An 18441-nucleotide genomic window follows, 5' to 3' on the forward strand; every position below is an offset into this window, starting at 1 on the left:
GCGCATCAAACGGTAGCTTTTCTTGAGAATGAGAGGACCAGTACGCCAAGTAAGGTGGCCGCCAGCTATCTCGACCCGCAAGATGCTATCGCCATTTGGCAGTCACAACCGGAAGTCGTGAGAGCACGGCAGAGGTGTGTGTATCGGGCGGTCCTGCATTGCGCTGACCGTGGATCGGAGGCGGACACACACCGAGGGCTCCGATCCGTGCCGCCGGGCTGTGGAAACAGTGGCGAGCAGCGAGGGAACGTTTGGGCACCGGCACCACTAGCCTGGACTCCGCCTCTGCAAAGATGGATGCGCCCCAAGAATCCGCGACCAGGATGAAGCCAGCGTCACGATGATGCTGACGAACAAGGACCTGCGGCATCTTCAACGTCCATCCTCCGTGTCGAGAGCGAAGTCGGGTCAGCTTCTAGGCGGGTCGAAGAACCGTCCGGCAGGCCATATCAGCGCGTGTTTTGATCCTGTCATTGAAGCTGGGCCGGTTCTGTGCTGCCGACGGACTTCGAGCGGCCAAGGCAGCAGCTGCTCGCTCCGACTAGCTACTGTAGCGTTGCCATTCTCGCGTCCTACGCTGCTCACTCGATCGTGATCATCTCGAATCGTTCGTGATCGCAAGGCTGTCCGCTCAGAAGTGCGTTCCAATTTACTTTGACCGGGCGCAGGAGCAGCTCAGCGTCCACAGGTGGCGGTGCTGAGGACTCCTGCGCGCGTCTTGGCATAGGCAGACAACTGAGCCCAAAGGTCCCCAACCCATAAACTCAGCCTGCTACGTTGCATCACCTATAGGGGCGGATGATTGGGATTGTTTCGGGCCCGTCCCGACATCTGCACGGCCATCGGATCGTAGCTAGGCGTAGGGTCGCTTTCCCCCGCAATCAAGGACTGGCAGGGCGATGGTTGCAGCTCAGCCTTTGTTGGCAGTGGCTGGTGCCTTCGGTCATGCTCTCCGCCTTCTGGGCGCGGGCTGCAGGACCCTGAGCCAAAGTCCAAAGCGACGGAAATTGGAAATTTGTTTTTTCGGCGCCGCCCAAGCCAAGACCGGCCACTACGTAGTCGCGCGCCGTTGCAGCTCCCCAGCGGCAGCAGCTCAGCAGCGGCGTTTGGCTCTGGACGACTCTGCGCGCTCTTCAGCGCTGCACCGCCGCAATCGAGCGGTTTGTGGAGCAGCCTCAGCAGCGATCGTCTGGCACCGCACAACACTCACACACTTGGATTCTACTGCATTGCCGAGCCACTGTCCCTCTCTCAGGTGGCCGTGTCGCCAAGACCCTGCTTTCCACGAGGCTAGGGCTTGGCGCCGCCGCAACGGCACCCTCTTGAAGCTCATCGAGGTGGTGTTTGCTTGGTCTCTACGCATCCATTGCAGCACGCCCTGCCCTGACCGGCCCGCCCACCTTCCGATCCTAACACCGCCACCTCCTTCGCCATTCACCTTGCCCAGTCGGCGTAGCCTGTCGGATTCTGGCTTCCGGCTCAACCATCCGCCAAGCACCGCAGACGGCCTTTCAGAACCTGCGAACCATCTCTTCCCCGCCCTCAAACTATCCTCGCTGACGTAAAAGATTCCAACGCCGACCGCACTCCTTGCCATCCCCACCCGACTCGGAAGCAAACAAAGACCTAGAAGAGAGGACCCCATCGTCGCGGATCGCTGCCTATCCACCTCCTCCCATCATACACCAAAGGACCCTTCTACCATCGAACGAGGCCCTGCAACGCCACCGCCACCGCAGGCCCCACTTCATACTATGCGTCTGTCTTCAGCGCACCGCTGGCTAGCAGCCTTGCTGCTGGCGCTCGTCCTCGCAGCAACGCCCATCACAGGTAAGTGCAGGCGACACCATTGCCCCAGACACGAGCTCCGACATTGACCATCACGTTCGCTTTCTCCTCCCAAAAACAGCTCGAAGTCGTCAGAGCGGGCCGCTCCAACGCATCGCGCGGACCAGCAACGTCCAGCTCGAGCAAATCCCTCCCTCGTTCACATCGGCCACTCGTTTACAGTCCCGAACATCGTCCGCGAATCAACATCCTCTTCGCCTCAGCTTCCGCGCCTTCCAGCAGGACTTCCATCTTCACCTGCAGCCGAACAACGAACTCCTGCATCCCGATGGAACGCTCGTCAAGTACTACGCCCACAACGAGACCACCGGCGAAAGCTACGTCCGCTCCACTCAGACACTCTATCCCGGCGACGTGGCCGCATACCACGGCGTCGTCGTCCATGCATCCCATTCCCGCCGACGCCTAGAAGAGGACCGCGCCGGCTTCGCTCGTGACATTTACCGCGACCGCGACTTTGGCGTAGTCGGCCGAGCCTCCATCCTGCTCCACGACGACGGCTCCGTGTCGGGCGAGCCCATCTTCGAAGGAAGCTTCGATTGGTTCGGCAACGTCCACCACGTCGACACGCCCCGAAGCTACCTGGCCAAGCGACAGGCCGACGATCCCGCGCTTGAACCTCGCTCGCAGAACACCGCTTCCATGGTCGTGCATCGAGACTCGGACATCTCCCTCGAGCCCAGAGACGAAGCGACGAGCGCCACGACCTTCAGCAACTTTACCCAGTCCATGGGCTGCTCCTCCGACGCGCTCTCGTTCAACAGCCACAACCGCCTCGTCCTGAGCGATGACACCAACGATGCCACCAGCCGTTCCGTCTACTCGTTTTTCAAGATGCCTGCTCCACCTCGTCTCGCTCGTCGAGACCTCTTTTCCGGCTGGAACGATCTCTTCACCAGGTCACTACAGGACGACCTCATCGAGTCGCCCCAGGCGTCTCCCGACGACTTTGTGTACCACGAGGACCTCGACGACTACCTTGAACCCACCTTCCGCAAGAGGCAGGCGACGGGTAACGACATCGGCAACGGCTCCAACCAGACCAACAGCTACGAAAACGTCATTGGCTCCACTGCTGGCTGTCCCAACAGCGCCCGCGTCGTCTACGCCGGCATCGCTTCCGACTGTGCCTATACGCAGCGAAGGGGTGACCAGGACGCCGCTCGTACCGAGATCCTCAACAACATGAACTCGGTCTCCAACCTGTACCGATCCACCTTCAACATCTCGATCGGCGTCGTCGAACTCGACGTCCGCTCCGGCAACTGTCCCGCCACCGCCACGCAGGATGCGCCATGGAACATCGGTTGCGGCACCATCTCGATCGACGAGCGCCTCAGCGACTTTTCGCAATGGAGGACGCAGCAGCCTGGCAACGGCATCGGTCTCTGGCATCTCATGACCGCCTGCAACTCGGGCAGCGAGATCGGCGTCGCCTGGCTCGGCACCGTATGCATGACCACCGGCTCGAGCAGCAGCGGTCAGACGGTCAGCGGCACCGGCGTCAGCTCCATCACACAGCAGCAGTGGCAGGTCATGGCGCACGAGATGGGCCACAACTTTGGCGCTATTCACGATTGCACCAACGGCTGCACCAGCAACTCCAACTACGCCACCCAGTCGGGCGGTGCGCCTTGCTGCCCGCTCTCGGCATCGAGCTGCAACGCCAACGCGCAGTACATCATGAACCCATCGTCACGAGCCAACATCCAGAGCTTCAGCCAGTGCTCGATCGGAAACGTTTGCTCGCTGCTGGGACGGGGTCTCGACACCTCGTGCGTCCAGACGCCCGGCGCACGCAGCACTCTGAGCACACAGCAGTGCGGCAACGGCATCCTGGAGCCCGGCGAGGAGTGCGACGCCGGACCCAACGGCTCGCGATGCTGCACGTCGGAATGCAAGCTCGCCTCTAATGCCCAGTGTGACCCTGCCTCGAGCCCCTGTTGCTCGGATTCGTGCAGCTTCGCACCTTCGTCGCAGATGTGCCGTCCCTCGGTGGACAGTCGATGCGACACGGCCGAGTACTGCACTGGATCTTCCGCCGAGTGTCCGGCCGACCAGACCAACGAAGATGGCAGCTCGTGCGGCAACGGTCTCACGTGCGCCAACGGCTTCTGCACTTCGCGCGATCTGCAGTGCCAGCAGGCATCCACCGGCTCCATCTCGTTCCGATCCGCATGCGCGGCGTCCAACGCCAACTCTTGCCAGCTGACGTGCCAGAGCCCCACCTCTCGCAACCAGTGCCTCATCCTCCAGCAGCCCTTCATCGACGGCACCAGCTGCGGCTACGGAGGACGATGCGAAAACGGCGAGTGCAAGTCGGGCTCGTGGCAGACCACCTTCCGCAACCTGTACAAGGACAACCTCCGGATCTCGATTCCCGTCACCATCATCGTGGGCATCATTGTGCTGCTCATCCTCTGGGCCATTGTGCGCCGATGCTGCTGCTCTTCGAGGCGACAGCGAGGCGCAGGCGCTGCCAAGGCCTCGAGAGCGTCCCGAGGGCCAAACATGGGCTACGCCCCTGGCTCTGCCTACAATCCCGTCGCCACACCGCAAAGCACCGCAAGTGGCTCGCACGCACCCAACGGCTTTGCGCCGCCTCCCGGACCTCCACCGCCCGCACGAGAGTCGTATCGTCCTTCCCGTCACTCGGCATGGGTCGATCCCGCAGCCTTCAACGGCCCGCCCCACCCTCCACAGCGCTAGACACTAGGATCCACCCCGGAGCCTGTCGCCTGCTCCATCTCTCTCGGACACTTATTTCGCTCGTAGCTCCTCCATTGTATTTTCCGCATTCATCGTAAGGATCGTCTTCAGCACTCCATCACCAGGAGCTGCGAAACCCTATCATTTGTGAGATCTCGGTTTGCTTTGCCAGTCAAGGGGCGAAAATTGAGCCCGTGCGGATTTCACCGAGGCGGAAAATATCGAGTGACGCAGCGGCCACCTCGCCACCGCCGCGGCCGCCAAGCGAAGGAGGGTCAATTTCCAAAATGTGGTGTGCACGCACGTTCTGTTCGTGCAGCTTCAGCACGGACACCTGGGCCTCCAACCCACCGGCGCCAGCCCAGTGTCTCACGTGCTGAGCCGCTCACCGAAGCTCGACGGGAAATCGAAAAAACATGCAAAGCACTCGAGCAAAGCACTCGAGCGCAGGCTTTGCAGCGCTTTGCAACGCTCTGCTCGCTCGGGTCACTTTGACTTCTGTTCGATAATCCCAAATCCCACCGGAGACTGTCGCGCTTGCGCAGCCGGCACGTCGTACTCCCGCACCACCACCACTACCATCAGCTACGCTGCCACCGATAGCTTGCCGGCTCAACGTCGGATCGTGCTCTTCTGGCGGCTACGAAGACACGCTCGGACGCGGCTTGGTCGAAACGCTCACAATCGTGGCAACCTCGATGTGCGACGAGTGAGCGACGCAAGCTTGCGCGACTCGGTCCCACTTCCCATCCCGGCGCATCCCGCTGGCTGTCTTGTCCTCGATCCCAGCAACCCAAGAACCATGCTTTCCACAAGCCCCGATCACACTTCCGCCGCCTCACCACCTGGAGCCCCCTCTCCACAGTCGTCCTCTGTAGGCTCCTGCTACACATCCTCGTCCTCGCAAGCCTCTGTTCGAGCACGCCACACGCTCTCCGACCCCTCTTCCAGCTCCACCAGCCCAGCCAGCGCCTTTGATCGATCCTCGGACTACCACACCGCACCTGCACCTGCCAAGCGTCCTTCCAACGGCGGCGCGAGTGCGGCACACACCCACCAGTCCTTCAGCGCGCTTGCCGCACAGCAGACCGGCTTGGCTTCCTCCGCAGCCTGCACAACTATGAATCCGCACTCGACCGCTTACGAGGCCATGGACCCTCGAGCCTACCTGCGTGCCGGTCCCTCGAGCAGAGCGCATCCGGACGCTGCGACGCCATCTCCAAACGAGCCGCGATATTCTCAGGGCGGAAGTCCGGACAACAGTCGCGCACCGGCGGCAAAGACTCGACGCACCAGCCCAGGAGGATCGCGCGCATCTGGCAACCTCGCACCCTCTCACTATGACCGGACCGAAAGCCCGCACCCGGAATACACTGCCATCGCCCACGCAGCTCGAAGCTCACAGCTTGACACGAGCGCCAACTCATCGGCTTTCACGTCGTCCAATGCATCGACACTGCATCCGTCGTCCTCGTTTGCGCCCATGGACTGGAGTTCGGAGGCGGCCACACATGCCTCTTCACACCGTGCAGCGAGTCCTGGCGATCCTCGGCCTGCTGCCAGCCACATGCCGACGAGCAATGCGACCGTGGCATCCACCTCGTCCACAGCTGCCTCTCCTCGCACACACTCCGATGGGCAGTCACATCCGGCGCATCAATGCGCACCCTCATCGTCTGGCGCACAAGCTCCCGCATCCATATCAGCCCGAGCCTCTGCAAGCTCGTCGGCGGATCGGGCCGAGACCAAGTCGCATGCGCAGTCCATGCCCAAGATGGACCTGGCCACCTTTCCGCCGCAGGAGCTGCTCAAGATCCTCGCAACTCTTCTGCAGGAGATCGCGTCAGCCAACGACGATTTCCAGCCAGACGGAAGCAAGGACGAGTCGCGCAGCCGAAGAGGCGCCCGCACGCGAGATCGCTCGACTCCAGCAACGCCCGCAGAGGCCTCCGACTCAGCAGACACCTCGGCGGCGCGGGATTACGCCGCTCCGCCAGGCTCGCATCTGTCGTTCAGCGATTCGCGCCGACCGTCGGTGACGACGGCGGCGCTAGGCGCGCTGGCGACGCCATCCAGCACGCTCTGCTTCCACGCACGAAACGTGCCGAGCATCAGCATCGAGTCGTACCTGCTGCGCATCCTCAAGTACTGTCCCACGACCAACGAGGTCTTCTTGAGTCTGCTCGTCTACTTTGACCGCATGAGCAGGATGGGCACGGGCGCCAAGCCAGGTGCCAACGGCGGCGGTGAGGCAGCAGGCGAGGCGGCGGGACTACCTCGCGCCCTTGAGCGGGCGACGGGCCAGGGCGAGGCTGCGTCGCAGCCTTCCGCAACGCGCGGTTCGGACGGAGAGGCGTCGTCGTTGGACCCCAAGCCAGAGCACGCCGCCGCGCACCCTGGCATCCGCGGGTTTGCTATCGACAGCTACAACGTGCATCGACTGGTGATTGCAGGCGTGACGGTGGCAAGCAAGTTCTTCAGCGATGTCTTCTATACCAACAGTCGCTATGCCAAAGTGGGAGGCCTGCCGCCGCACGAGCTCAACCAGCTCGAGCTGCAGTTTTTGCTGCTCAACGATTTCCGGCTGACGATTCCACTCGAAGAGATGCAGCGCTATGCGGACCAGCTGCTCATGTACGGTAGCGGCAGAGCCGAGCTGGCCAGGTCGACCAAGCAGGCCAACCCAGCCTCAAGCTTGGATGCAAGCCGGCCGAATGCGGCGACCGGCGAGCCAGTTGCCGGACGGCCGTCGACCAGCGCGGCTGGAGGTGCGGAGCATGACTCGGCTGGAACGACGTTGCAGATGGCAGGTCAGGCGAGACCAACAGACGAAGCAGGTGTTGACACGCAGGGAGACGTCCACATGTCGGATGTCAAGACAAGCTGAGCGCGTGGCTCTCTGTCGAGCTTTGTTTGCGGCTCACGCTGGGCATGTCGGGTGAATGTCGCGTGACAAGGGGCGCACGCCAATTGTTTGGCTCGGATCCAGCCAGAGTGTTGGGATGGTGGCCCAGGACGGGATCGCCGTGCACTAGACTGCGCGATCCCCGTCTGACAATGACGCACGTGCGCGTCGTTGGCAGCATCTTGAATGGTTTGGACGGGTCTAGTATCTTATTCGAAGCTGCACGCACACAATAGCAACTTGACGCAATGTGACGCATGGTGCTGTGCGAGTCGCCAAAGGAGAGAGCGGCCGGCTGGACCGACTGGGCAACGGCTCTGGCACGGTTCACTGACAGCATGATGCACGGACGTTTCGCGACCTGTATGGCGACAGCGGGAGCCAAGACACATGTCGTGGCTAGATTGGTTTGCACGTAGCGGGCATCGGAAACGAATAGGCCGGGGCGCAACGAGCAAGGCGGAAATGCAAGCCGCTAGCTACGAGCGATGCGGATATGCGGACAGACTGCGGACAGACTGCCTCTGGGAACACGTCCATCCTCGGACTCGAGGGTCGAAGGGAGAACAATGGACATGCAACAATGCCATTGGGCGACCACGCTGTTTTGTGGCTGAATGCGCAAAGCTCAGCCGCAGATGCAGACTGCAACAATGCCAGGTGTCAGGCAGACAGAGGCAGGGTCACCCTGAACCCTGGCACTGCAGTTCGAACTAAGTTAGACTCCAATCATCCGACGAGATCCATGCAAGATCGCAGCATGCCCACCGGCGACCGTCTTACTCGTCCCGATTGGATGGGCTTTCCGACGCGACCTCGGTCTGACCACTTCTGCGTGCTTGGCGGGCCGGTCGGAGCCATGAAAGGCTTCGGGCCGCTCGAGTCGGGCTGGCGGAATGCCAAGTGGTGCTGTATCGATGTCTCAATCTCTGGACTGCAACGCGAATTCGGGACCTTTTGTTTGTCGGCGGTGGCGTTTTCCGTCGGGGGTGGCTGGGAGCTGCAGCTGATCCCATGGCTTGGCTCGCCCGCCGCGCGTTCGGATCTCGAGTTCGACCGAAAGATCTCGGAAAAGGAAAATCGGCCGCACGAGCGCTACTCTAATTCCACGCAATTTTTCACGCCCCAAAGGCCCCTGAGGTGAGCGCTCGCAGCCGCTGCATGGACGCGCACATTTGCGCCCGAAAAAGGAGCGCGCTCCGACTAGTGCCTCGGCATCGTTACACCCGATTCTGCAGCGGGCCTCACCGACAGCCCCGACAACGCCGGAATGCGCTGCGGCCGCACATCGGCTGCGGCTCATCAGCTGTGAGGCCTTCTCGACGCTACGCAGGCGTGGTGTCTCACTTTCCCGGCTTCTGCACTTACCGGAAGCCACGTCCAGCATTGCAATCGGACACCATGAGGCCTCTAGCCCCGTCTCCCCGTCATCTCGGCGGATCCATAGCTAGACCGTGTCTCGCCTCCATCCGCAACACCTTGAACTGCACGTGCAAATCTGCTCGACTCTGGTGACCGGAACCGCAGTCTAGGACCGGAAGCAACATGCGCAGCTACCGACTCAGACAGACGGAAGCATCCGAGAAATGACCGCTGAGCGCCAAATTCACATTTTGTCTTGTTGAGCAAACTTCACGCCTTCCGAGCTCGATTTCAAAATCGGGACTCTGCCTGCAGCAAGGAGAAGCGACCACATGCTATTGTTATCCTTCATTGTCCTCGCTAGCGTACTGTAGCCGCTCGGCGCGCTCAGCAACGGTGGCAAGTCCCTTTGTTCGCCGCGCTCGGAGCGAGCATCGTAGCGCCTCGTTGCAACCACGCACACATGTTATGCCTGCAGCTGCAGCCCTTTCCCCGCGCACGCCTCTCTCGTGGCCGACCAACGTGCAGCAGCTTCGGCTCCCAAGTCCCTTTGTTCGCATCGACAACCGGGTGCCTGCCTGAAAGCATTGATCCACACACCGGCGAGTCGATTCTTTCATTGTCCTCGTCTGTGCAGCCTAGTTCATTGTTGCCCTCCCGCTGCTCCTCGTCCGTCGCGCCCGGAATGGAGCGGAACTTGCAAACAATGCCACCTTTGCTACGCCCCGCTCTCTCCCTTCTTCCACCACTTCCCGGGAGCGTTTTGGCACTAATCGACTCCATGCTCGCAGCATGCGTGCGTGTACACAATCAAAAGCTCCTCGGCCATTGTGTCTCACAGCACTGGCTCAACCGATGCAACGTGCTTAACGCAGGGCGCCAGGGTGCAAAAACAGGAGCACACACACACACACACACACACACACACACGCTGCGGTTGAGCTTCTTCGCTTGCGCTTGAGCCAGAGTCAGAGCGAGAGCGCTCGAGCCAGAAAGGCGACCCTGGAGCCTTCCGAGATTGACCTGCAAACGCGTGCATCTCTTGCGCGTCTGCGGCCCCACCATTGTCTGGCCCCACCATTTGGATGCGCACAGCACACTTTCCGTCGATGAAGCCGCTTGGTCCGCCTCCCATTGAGCGTAAGCTCCGAGCGTGATGCGCCGCGTCGAGCTGAGAGGCCGCGAGATAAGCTTCACTGTGCCTCTGCATTCCTTTGTACTTATTAGTGCTTCACTCTCGAGCAACGAGTCCACCATACCCCCCTCATTTCTCCAACAAAGCTCAGCCTGGCCGTGTTCGTTCATTCTCTCCATCGCTCGACTCATCCTATCCCTTCGTTCTCACCATCAAAGGGGAGTCGCAAGATGCGATCAGCAGCGACGCGCAGTTCAATGCGAAAGACGCGTCTCGAAGGCCTTGACAGGTCTCCCGAACGCGGTCACGAACTCGTCACCGTCGACTTGTTCCAGGGCTGGACTCCATCGGCAGACACCAGTGACGATGCCGAGATCCAAAGTGATCAGATCGATCCCGCACTGTCTCACGACGATCCTTCCAGCCTCGCCACGTCCGCCGATGCGCCGAGCTTCAAATCAATCGGTTTTCCCACAAGCAGTCTCCCAACATCTCTTTCGACCGAAGGCAGAGTAGCCCAACATGACGCCGGCGATAAAGCTGAGCTCAAGAAGATTGCGCCATCCAAACGTCCGGGCGTTTCGCACGCCAAAAAGACGGCTCCCGATCACATCAAGCGCCCACGCAATGCGTACATCATCTTTCGATCGCATATTGTCTCGCAAAAGCTCATCCCAAAAGAGGTAGAGCATGACCACCGCAACATCAGCCGAATCATTGCGCATATGTGGAAGAGCCTCGCCCAAGAGGATCGCGCCCACTACGAGAAGATCGCCTTCGAGGAGAAGGAGAGGCACAAGCAGCTTTTCCCCAACTACCGCTACCAGCCCACCACTCGCCGCACCAACGTCAACAAGCGCAACGTCAAGAAGCTCGAGAACGGCGACGAAGAGTGCCAAGAGATTGCGGACATCATCCTCAAAGCGCAAGGCAAGAGCGGCGTCGCCGCCAATCCCGAGCCGCGCAAACCTACAAAAAGGACACGCGAGGCGACGCGTCCGCAACAGGAGAACGACACCGAATCCGCAGCCGAGCCTTCGCCGCGCAAACGCGCCAAGCCCAGCAAGATGCCTTCCAAGGTGACCAAGGTGGCCAAGACGCCCAAGACGCACAACGTGGCCAAGGGCACCCACGGGAATGGAGACGCAAACGAGTCGGAACAGACGCTCGAGACCGTCTTCCTGTACCATTCGTCGTCACCATCGCCGTCCGTTTCGTCGTGCTCGAGTGCTGCCATTGCGTCTGTTGCCGTGACATCGCCCGAGCCCTTGCGACTCTCGCCCGAAACGCCTCCTGCCGCCCGGCAAGATACACACGGAGACGAGCAAGGGGCCGGCGCTTCCATCTTTGGCCGCAGGGCATCCTCGGTCCCGCTCGTTCCGTTCTACTCTCTTCCGCCTCCGCCAGCGATTGCACTTTCGGATCACGAAGGCTACCAAGCGTCGGTTCATCCCCAATCGTTCGGCGTCCCCATCGAGCGCGAACAGCTGCAGTCCATCCAAGGCCAGCTCGACGTCGTTCAAATCGACCAAGGCAGGGACGACGGTCGCGACATGCCTGCTCCTGCTTGGAAGGGGCGACGATCGCAGCCGCCTCCCATCCCCAACACCTGGCAAAACTGCTCGTTCGACGAGCCGTCTCTGCCCTCGCCGCGCACGATGGGTTTCTGTGGAGCATCATCGAAGCACGGCATGGGTCGACCTCGCACGGCCATGCCGTCCACCCCAAGCTCGGCTTCCTTCCGCGGCTTCTTCCATCCCTGGGCGTTCGACCACAGCGACGAGTCGACGCTCATCTCGCCGATGAACGTTTCGTTCCAGGACGGGAGGAGGCGCAGCTCCACCATCCGTCACGGCTCGCTCACCGGACGTCGGTACGGCTCTTTCGGCCTCGAACCGCCCAGCAGCTTCAGTAGCCGCGCAGAGCCGGCCGACCTCGGTTGCGGTGCGCGCACGGATGCGTATCCCTCCGACCTCGACTTTTTCGAACACGCCGCAAATGCTGCATCAGTCAGTCTCCGAGAGCAGGGTCTCTCAAGCGGCGCGGATGAGGCGGTTCCATTCGCTTTTGATCCCGCCTTGGAGGGGGAGGGATGTGCGCCGATGCCGGGCCATCCTCTCACCAGTCCTCGCCCTTCGTTCTCCGAGAGCACGTTGGCAGCTGCCGCCCGCGACTGGACGAGCATCAAAGACGGCAAGGGTAGGCACTCCCACAGTGCCGCACACCAGCCTCAGCCTCAGAGCGAGCCCGCACCGGAATCTCAGTTCCCGGCGCAGGCGCAAGATGCAGGAAATCTTACGCTTGAAGAGTCGGTGGAACGAGCAGTTCTGCTGGCGCTGGGCAAGCACTTTGGCCAGGATGTCGACTGCGCCGAACGCAGCTCCAAGATTGTTCAGCAGATCCTGTCGTCGTTCACTTCCCAGTCGTCGAACCATCCGCAAGCATCGCAATCGGTCGACGCCGACCAAGGCACCATCCTCGAGCGTCACAACGGAGCTCACACCGCCGCGCCTGCCCTGGACTCGAGCCGTAGAGCGTCCCTCCGCGGATCCTGTACTCCGGCGGGCTCCTTTCGTTCCTCCCCAGGCCTCAATAGCGTCAAAGCCGTCGATGGCCGCAGAAGCTCCAAAGCCCTTCCCTCGCCTTTGCATCTCGCACGTTCCAACCATCAATTGGCCGCAGACTCGCATGCCCATCCATACCCAACTTCCCAACATTGCATCTGAATGTAGTCAGCATCTCGTATCTCCTCACCTCATAGTAGAGTCTTGTTTAATTTGACAGTACGGCGTTGCACCACCTTTTCGTTTCCGGCGGCTGTAATCTGTGTCTGCCACTTGTGAGGGCAAGTCCGCCAGAACTTCGACGCTCGGTTTGTGGAAGGGCGACGGGGCGATTTTTGTTGTTTTTGTGAGATCGCAAATTCTGTATCCAGTTCGAGCGGCGAGAAAAAAACCACACTGACAAAATTTAAAATTGTTAGACCTTTGGGCATGTGCGAAGGAGAAGGTCACGTGCAAGTCGGATCAAAACTGTAAATTTTGTAGCTGCTGCTGGAGCCGGGCAGAGAGCCGTGGCAAGCGGTGGGCCAGCCTTGTCTCGCGAGTGTCGGACGGATCGAATTCGTGCGCCTGCTGCCAGTCTGCAGGCTGGGGCCCGACCTGCGCTGGGACTGGCCAAGCAAGCAACGCCAACCACGCAGCCCAGACTCGGCTTGATCTTCGAGTGAGAGTGTGTCCCAGTCCAAGTGCTCCCCTCCTCGCGATCCTTGATACCGACATCCATCAAGACCTCATAGCACATTCTTCAAGAGTAAGTATTGAATCGACATGGCATGACCATCAAGCACAGCACGGCATCGCACACGACAACTTCGCAGCACAGCACACCAGATCAGCATTCTATCCGACTCCGCGACCTCACGCCAATGACGATCATCCGCACTTGCCGAGCACATTCGGCTTGTTCTCAATCGACACCCACGACACACAACGATGCTTCTTCTCGCGATGCCGTTGCTGTAGCAGCGTCACCGACATGCTTCTGCCAACCAGCTCTGCGTCCATTGCGATCGAGACATGAAACTCACCACTTCTGCACATCTGCTTGATTCGATTGGAATGACTTTCCTGCCACCGCCAACCTTCGACGCACGCACTTGCTTTGCCATCTCACAGTGGTTCGAGGACCGAAGCACCACCTTAAGCGCCTGAACGCTCCCTCCTCGTGGATGCTGGACAAGCTGTCCGGCACCTACGCCCCCCGCCCCTCGAACGGCCCCCACAAGCTGCGTGAGGCTCTGCCCCTGGTCGTAAGTATTGACAGCACACATCAGATTCAGCAGCACCCAGCGTATCCCTTCGCCATGCGCGACGCACCCATCGACAACTGGACATCAGATGGAAAGTGGCAAAGCAGCAAAGCACAGAATCGATGGAAGAGACGCAGACAAGGAGGAATCGGTCACGGCATCTCGCGATTAGCAAAGGCTCCGCCGCATTCAGTCGTTGGAATTGACGAGCGAAGTGCAGATAGACCCGCCGGAGCGAAGATGGCATGGATCGAAGGCGGCATGGACCAAGTGCTCGCTTGTAGCAGACGAAACTCGCTTTGTGGGGTCTACCATCCTCGTTGCCGAATCGCGCTGGGGCATGGCACAATTGCGATTCTTTCGCAGGTCATCGAACCCGAGTCGGCAAAGACAGGGACATGTTGTGTTTTGCCTGGGCCAAAGCAGGGAATGTCCTGGGTGCTGCTATCTCAACTCGCTCCTGGCGGGATTCTTGACCATGGGTTGATCTCCATGTTGAACCGCTCACTGACGTCTCCACTCTTTTTCCACCCCTCAGATCCTCCTCCGCAACCGCTTGAAGTACGCCCTCACCGGTCGCGAGGTCAACGCCATCACTGCCCAGCGCCTCATCAAGGTCGACGGCAAGGTCCGCACTGACCCCACCTACCCCACCGGTTTCCAGGACGTCGTCTCGATCGAGAAGTCGGGCGAGCACTTCCGCATCCTCTACGATGCAAAGGGCCGCTTCATCGTCCACCGCATCACCGCCGAGGAGGCCACCTACAAGCTCCTCAAGGTGAAGAAGGTGCAGCTCGGCGCTCGCGGCGTCCCCCACGTCGTCACCCACGACGGCCGCACCATCCGATACCCCGACCCGGCCATCAAGGTCAACGACACTGTCCGATTCGACATCGAGTCGCAGAAGATCCTTGACTTTGTCACCTTCGACACTGGCGCCACCGTCATGGTCACTGGCGGCCGCAACATGGGCCGTGCCGGTGTCATCACCGGCAAGGAGCGTCACCTCGGTGGCTTCGACATCGTCCACATCCGCGATGTCCTCGGCCGTGACTTCTCCACCCGTCTCTCCAACGTCTTTGTCATCGGCACCGACGGCAAGCCCATGATCTCCATGCCCCGCGGCGGTGGTGTCAAGCTCACCATCACCGAGGAGCGTGACCAGCGCCGCCGACAGAAGGAGGCCCGTGGCCAGTAATTGCAAGGCCAAGCCTTGCTCTGCTGATTCCACTGGCTCCCTTTCCGTCGTCTTCCCTTCATCCCACCAAAAAAGTGCCCTCGGGCTCGCATTCACATCACTGAGGGCCTCGAGGGCGGGGCCAGCCGTTGGATCGGATGGCTCTCCCACTTCGCCCTGCATCCCAAGCCCATCATGCTCTCACTCGCCTTGGGCGGGCGTACTCCCGCATCTCAATGCCAAAAAACCTGTATTCTTTCCGTCTCGTTCGCTGTGCCGTGTGCCGTCCGATGCCTCCAGCCCTGATTAGCGTGAATCCACAACCTCGAGGCCGACTAATTTGGTAAGATGACTGGAAAGGACCGAGGCGTTTCTTCAACCTCACCATTCGCTCTATCAATTATCTCCAGTAAGCGTGAGAGCATATCAAGGCGATCCACCAGCGCATCAGGGCCGTGCTGCTAGAGCGAGACGAGATCGTGATCGCTTCGTCCAGCTCGTGCGCCGCGAAGTTCTTGCCTACCTTTCGGTTTTCGCCCTTGACGAAGCAAGCGGCGCACTTGTCTCGGCCAGTCTTGCACTCCGACTCACGCTTCGTCTCAACACCCTCTCTCACGCACCAACGGACCACTGGACAGCAGGACTGGAGGAGGCTCTCGGAGCCCCTCCCGCCGCAAGGGCCTAGGCAGCGGCGGTGCCGCAAGGGAGGCCGCGTGTCCATCCCACGGGCCAGAGGCACATAGCAACGCTTCAAGTGCCAGTCTCATAGCCCGCTCGACAACAAACGTCGAGTCTGGCACAGATCAAATAACGTCAAGTCAAGAGAGGTTGCACGTGAATTTTCAAAGAGGTTCAACAGGACTCGCGCTTGGCGGGAACGACCTTGGATAGTGTGGAGACGATATCTGTGACTCGCATAGATCGATCTGCCACATGCGAGGATGGTTCCGCTTCAGGTAAGGCCCCGGTCCTCCATGCTAACGGGTTTTGTGTAGTGCGGATGCCCGGGTACTACCGACGCGTTTCCGATTGAGAATTTTAGTATGATGTCAGTACTTTCGTGTGATGGCGACGGCGACAGTCTGTGATCGTGACAAGCCCAAACTGAGATTGCGTGATGGCGCAATGCTACAGTACACGTGATGAGGAACGGATGCTACAGACGAACGCAAGATGATGTGGCGGCGGGTACCTTGTCCCAGAAGATACCGGAATATGAGTCGTCGTCGTTGATGGTGTCGAATGACACGATGGCGTCAAGGACGTCTGTGGGCAAACTCGAGAGTCCGCCACGGACCTTTGTGGCTGGGTGGGTGAAGTACTCGAGTGTGAGATGAACCGCTAAGTGCTTGCGCACTCCAACACTTTCTTCGTCGACCTCCTGATGCGCTCCTGCTGTGCGTGGAGAATCGTATTCTCGGCCTGAAGCACCGAGATGGTGGCGTGAGGCGCTTCAAACGCTTGAAGAAGCGCCCTTTTTAGCTCTCGCGCATCTCTTTTGTCGTTGAGATGGCGGTAGTCGTCGATCGCATAGTCGACGGCGGCGTTTGACTGCGGCACCAGCACCGGCTGTAAGGCCCGTCGTTCCTGCGTGCCTGATCGACGAGCTGCATCGGAAGCGCCGGGAAGCCGGGCCAAGATCCGGTCCGGACTCGGGTCGAGCGTGATACCGGAGTCCGTGAAGGCCTTCCGTGCAGCGAACTGCGTCATAACCTACTCATGTACCTCCGCATACAGTGTTGCAAAGCGTGCCCTGTCAATATCTCCGTCCATGTGCGGGGCGATCTCGTTCAAACGCCGTTTGTATGCCGCAGTCAACGGCCCGAAGATTGAGACGTCGAGCGGCAACAAAACCCGTCACCGCCCCCGCCGTCACCGCCGCCGATCGTCTCTCGGCCTTCGACCCCCGCACCTTTCCGCACAGGGAGGCAACAGCTCCCGCTTTCGCTTCCGCACTCTCACCCTCGTGCACAGCGAAAGGCAAGTAGCAAGTGCGGAAGGGCATCGTGTATGTATACCGGGCTACTGACATGTCTTCGTCTTTCTCCACCACCCCACTCTCCTTCTTCATCTTTCTCCCTACCCTTTCCAGCATACCCTCCCGATACGAACAACACCATCATCATCGCTCACCAAGTCGTCGCTGCTGTGAGTGGACTTAGGCCCTTGGACTTTGGCGCGTATGCTTGTCGTGGTTCGTCGTCGCGCGAGACGTACACTGATCTCTTGCTCCTTCACAGCCGCTGAGCCTCTAGCCTCCCACCGTCCGCGCGTCGGCCGCCATCATCATGGCGTCGCAAGGATCCCCTCCCCCCTCGCCTTCGCCCACTCGTGGATTCGATGTGTTGGGGCTTGCGATGCTTTTGGTTCCTGAGGATCTGCGGCAGCAGCTGGCTGGCTGCCGCGCTGCATACCGGACGATGACGGATGTTGCCTTCGACTTGTCGAAATATCCACTCAGCGACGACGATTTATCGGTCTTTATTTCGGCCTGGGCCGTCAAGAACGCACCCCGTCTCCTGCAACAGGACACGGGTTCCCAGCCCTACTCGTCCACGGCTGCTCCAGCAGCGGAAGCCGTCGCAACGCAGCCACGACCCTGCACACCGGTGCCGACTTCGCCAACGATCTCGGCGCATCCAAGCCCGCAGCTCCTGCCCGGCGAGCCATCGACTCTGGAGCCGACGATCATCGACCTGACCCGCAGCCCCAGCCCTCCTTCCGCTGCGCCTGCCGCTGTCAGCAATGAGAGCGCGGACAACCATCGCGACGGCGCAGCCAGCAAGAAGACTCGCACTCCCGCCGCCGACGCTGCTTCGGAATCGCGCCCGCGCAAGAAGAATCGTTGCCTGCCCAAGTCGTGGGCGGCTGCTTGCGATGCACCTCCCAAGCATGCGGCTCCTCGCGCGAATCCGGCTGCTTCCAGCTCCAAGGCCCCCCATCCTAATCCAGACTTTCTTGGCGCCGCCAAAGGGAGCCACCTCGCAGTATCAAGGCGTCCACCTGAAGAGCGAAAAGGAAGGGCGCTACTGGTATTCCAAAGCGGTGATCAGAGTGCAGGAAGTGCCGAGCGAGGGGGGCTTCTCGGTCGACAAGACAGGGTCGGAGGTGCGCGCCGCAATTCAGTACGATCTGTGGCGACTCAAACTTCTCGACAGGCACATGACGGTCAACTTTGAAAAAATGCGACGCGTCTACATCCACCTGCTCGTCCACTGCACGGAATACGAGGCTGTCGAAATGGCGTACGAGTGCCTCGGTGGCGACGGGTTCGCCCGCTCTGAAGCTGCTCGGATTGCTCAAGAGGCCGACCCTCAGCCTGCGGCTTCTGGTTCGTCGTCGAACCCCATCTCAGTCGACTCGCCTTCCCCTCCACCTGAGGCGGGGCCATCCTCGCGTGCGGCAGAAGGACCTGTGCGCGGCACAAAGCCCGAGCTCACGCTATCCAAATTCGTCCCTGCCAAGCGCGAGTCCCCCTGACCCCTCTTGTTGCG

At 60.6% G+C, this 18441-nt stretch overlaps 6 protein-coding genes across 6 annotated transcripts; 5 read left to right on the forward strand and 1 right to left on the reverse strand.

The window, feature by feature from the left end:
* Positions 1 to 1754: 1754 nt before the first annotated feature.
* Positions 1755 to 7444, forward strand: PAN0_005c2574 (zinc metalloprotease; the record flags this gene model as incomplete). The annotated part of the gene is made up of 4 exons (XM_014801815.1): positions 1755 to 1830; positions 1910 to 4481; positions 4624 to 4704; positions 4792 to 7444. 4 exons carry the CDS (start codon positions 1755 to 1757, stop codon positions 7442 to 7444), a joined length of 5382 nt encoding a protein of 1793 aa, XP_014657301.1.
* Positions 7445 to 8207: 763 nt separating this feature from the next.
* Positions 8208 to 9406, forward strand: PAN0_005c2575 (uncharacterized protein; the record flags this gene model as incomplete). The annotated part of the gene is made up of 3 exons (XM_014801816.1): positions 8208 to 8602; positions 8701 to 8952; positions 9199 to 9406. The coding sequence occupies 3 exons, from the start codon at positions 8208 to 8210 to the stop codon at positions 9404 to 9406; spliced, it is 855 nt and encodes a 284-aa protein (XP_014657302.1).
* Positions 9407 to 10189: 783 nt separating this feature from the next.
* On the forward strand, positions 10190 to 12685 carry PAN0_005c2576 (uncharacterized protein; the record flags this gene model as incomplete). Its single annotated transcript, XM_014801817.1, has 1 exon — positions 10190 to 12685. One exon carries the CDS (start codon positions 10190 to 10192, stop codon positions 12683 to 12685), a length of 2496 nt encoding a protein of 831 aa, XP_014657303.1.
* Positions 12686 to 13689: 1004 nt separating this feature from the next.
* PAN0_005c2577 (40S ribosomal protein S4) lies at positions 13690 to 14968 on the forward strand (the record flags this gene model as incomplete). The annotated part of the gene is made up of 2 exons (XM_014801818.1): positions 13690 to 14076; positions 14309 to 14968. The coding sequence occupies 2 exons, from the start codon at positions 13690 to 13692 to the stop codon at positions 14966 to 14968; spliced, it is 1047 nt and encodes a 348-aa protein (XP_014657304.1).
* Positions 14969 to 16103: 1135 nt separating this feature from the next.
* Positions 16104 to 16657, reverse strand: PAN0_005d2578 (uncharacterized protein; the record flags this gene model as incomplete). Its single annotated transcript, XM_014801819.1, has 2 exons — positions 16104 to 16224; positions 16305 to 16657. 2 exons carry the CDS (start codon positions 16655 to 16657, stop codon positions 16104 to 16106), a joined length of 474 nt encoding a protein of 157 aa, XP_014657305.1.
* A 61-nt stretch (positions 16658 to 16718) lies between these two features.
* On the forward strand, positions 16719 to 18427 carry PAN0_005c2579 (uncharacterized protein; the record flags this gene model as incomplete). Its single annotated transcript, XM_014801820.1, has 4 exons — positions 16719 to 16959; positions 17040 to 17095; positions 17203 to 17807; positions 17881 to 18427. The coding sequence occupies 4 exons, from the start codon at positions 16719 to 16721 to the stop codon at positions 18425 to 18427; spliced, it is 1449 nt and encodes a 482-aa protein (XP_014657306.1).
* Between the last annotated feature and the right edge of the window lie 14 nt (positions 18428 to 18441).

This window comes from Moesziomyces antarcticus, assembly GCF_000747765.1.
Source record: "Moesziomyces antarcticus DNA, scaffold: scaffold_v10005, strain JCM 10317, whole genome shotgun sequence".
In the NCBI taxonomy this organism is placed as follows: Eukaryota; Fungi; Basidiomycota; class Ustilaginomycetes; order Ustilaginales; family Ustilaginaceae; genus Moesziomyces; species Moesziomyces antarcticus.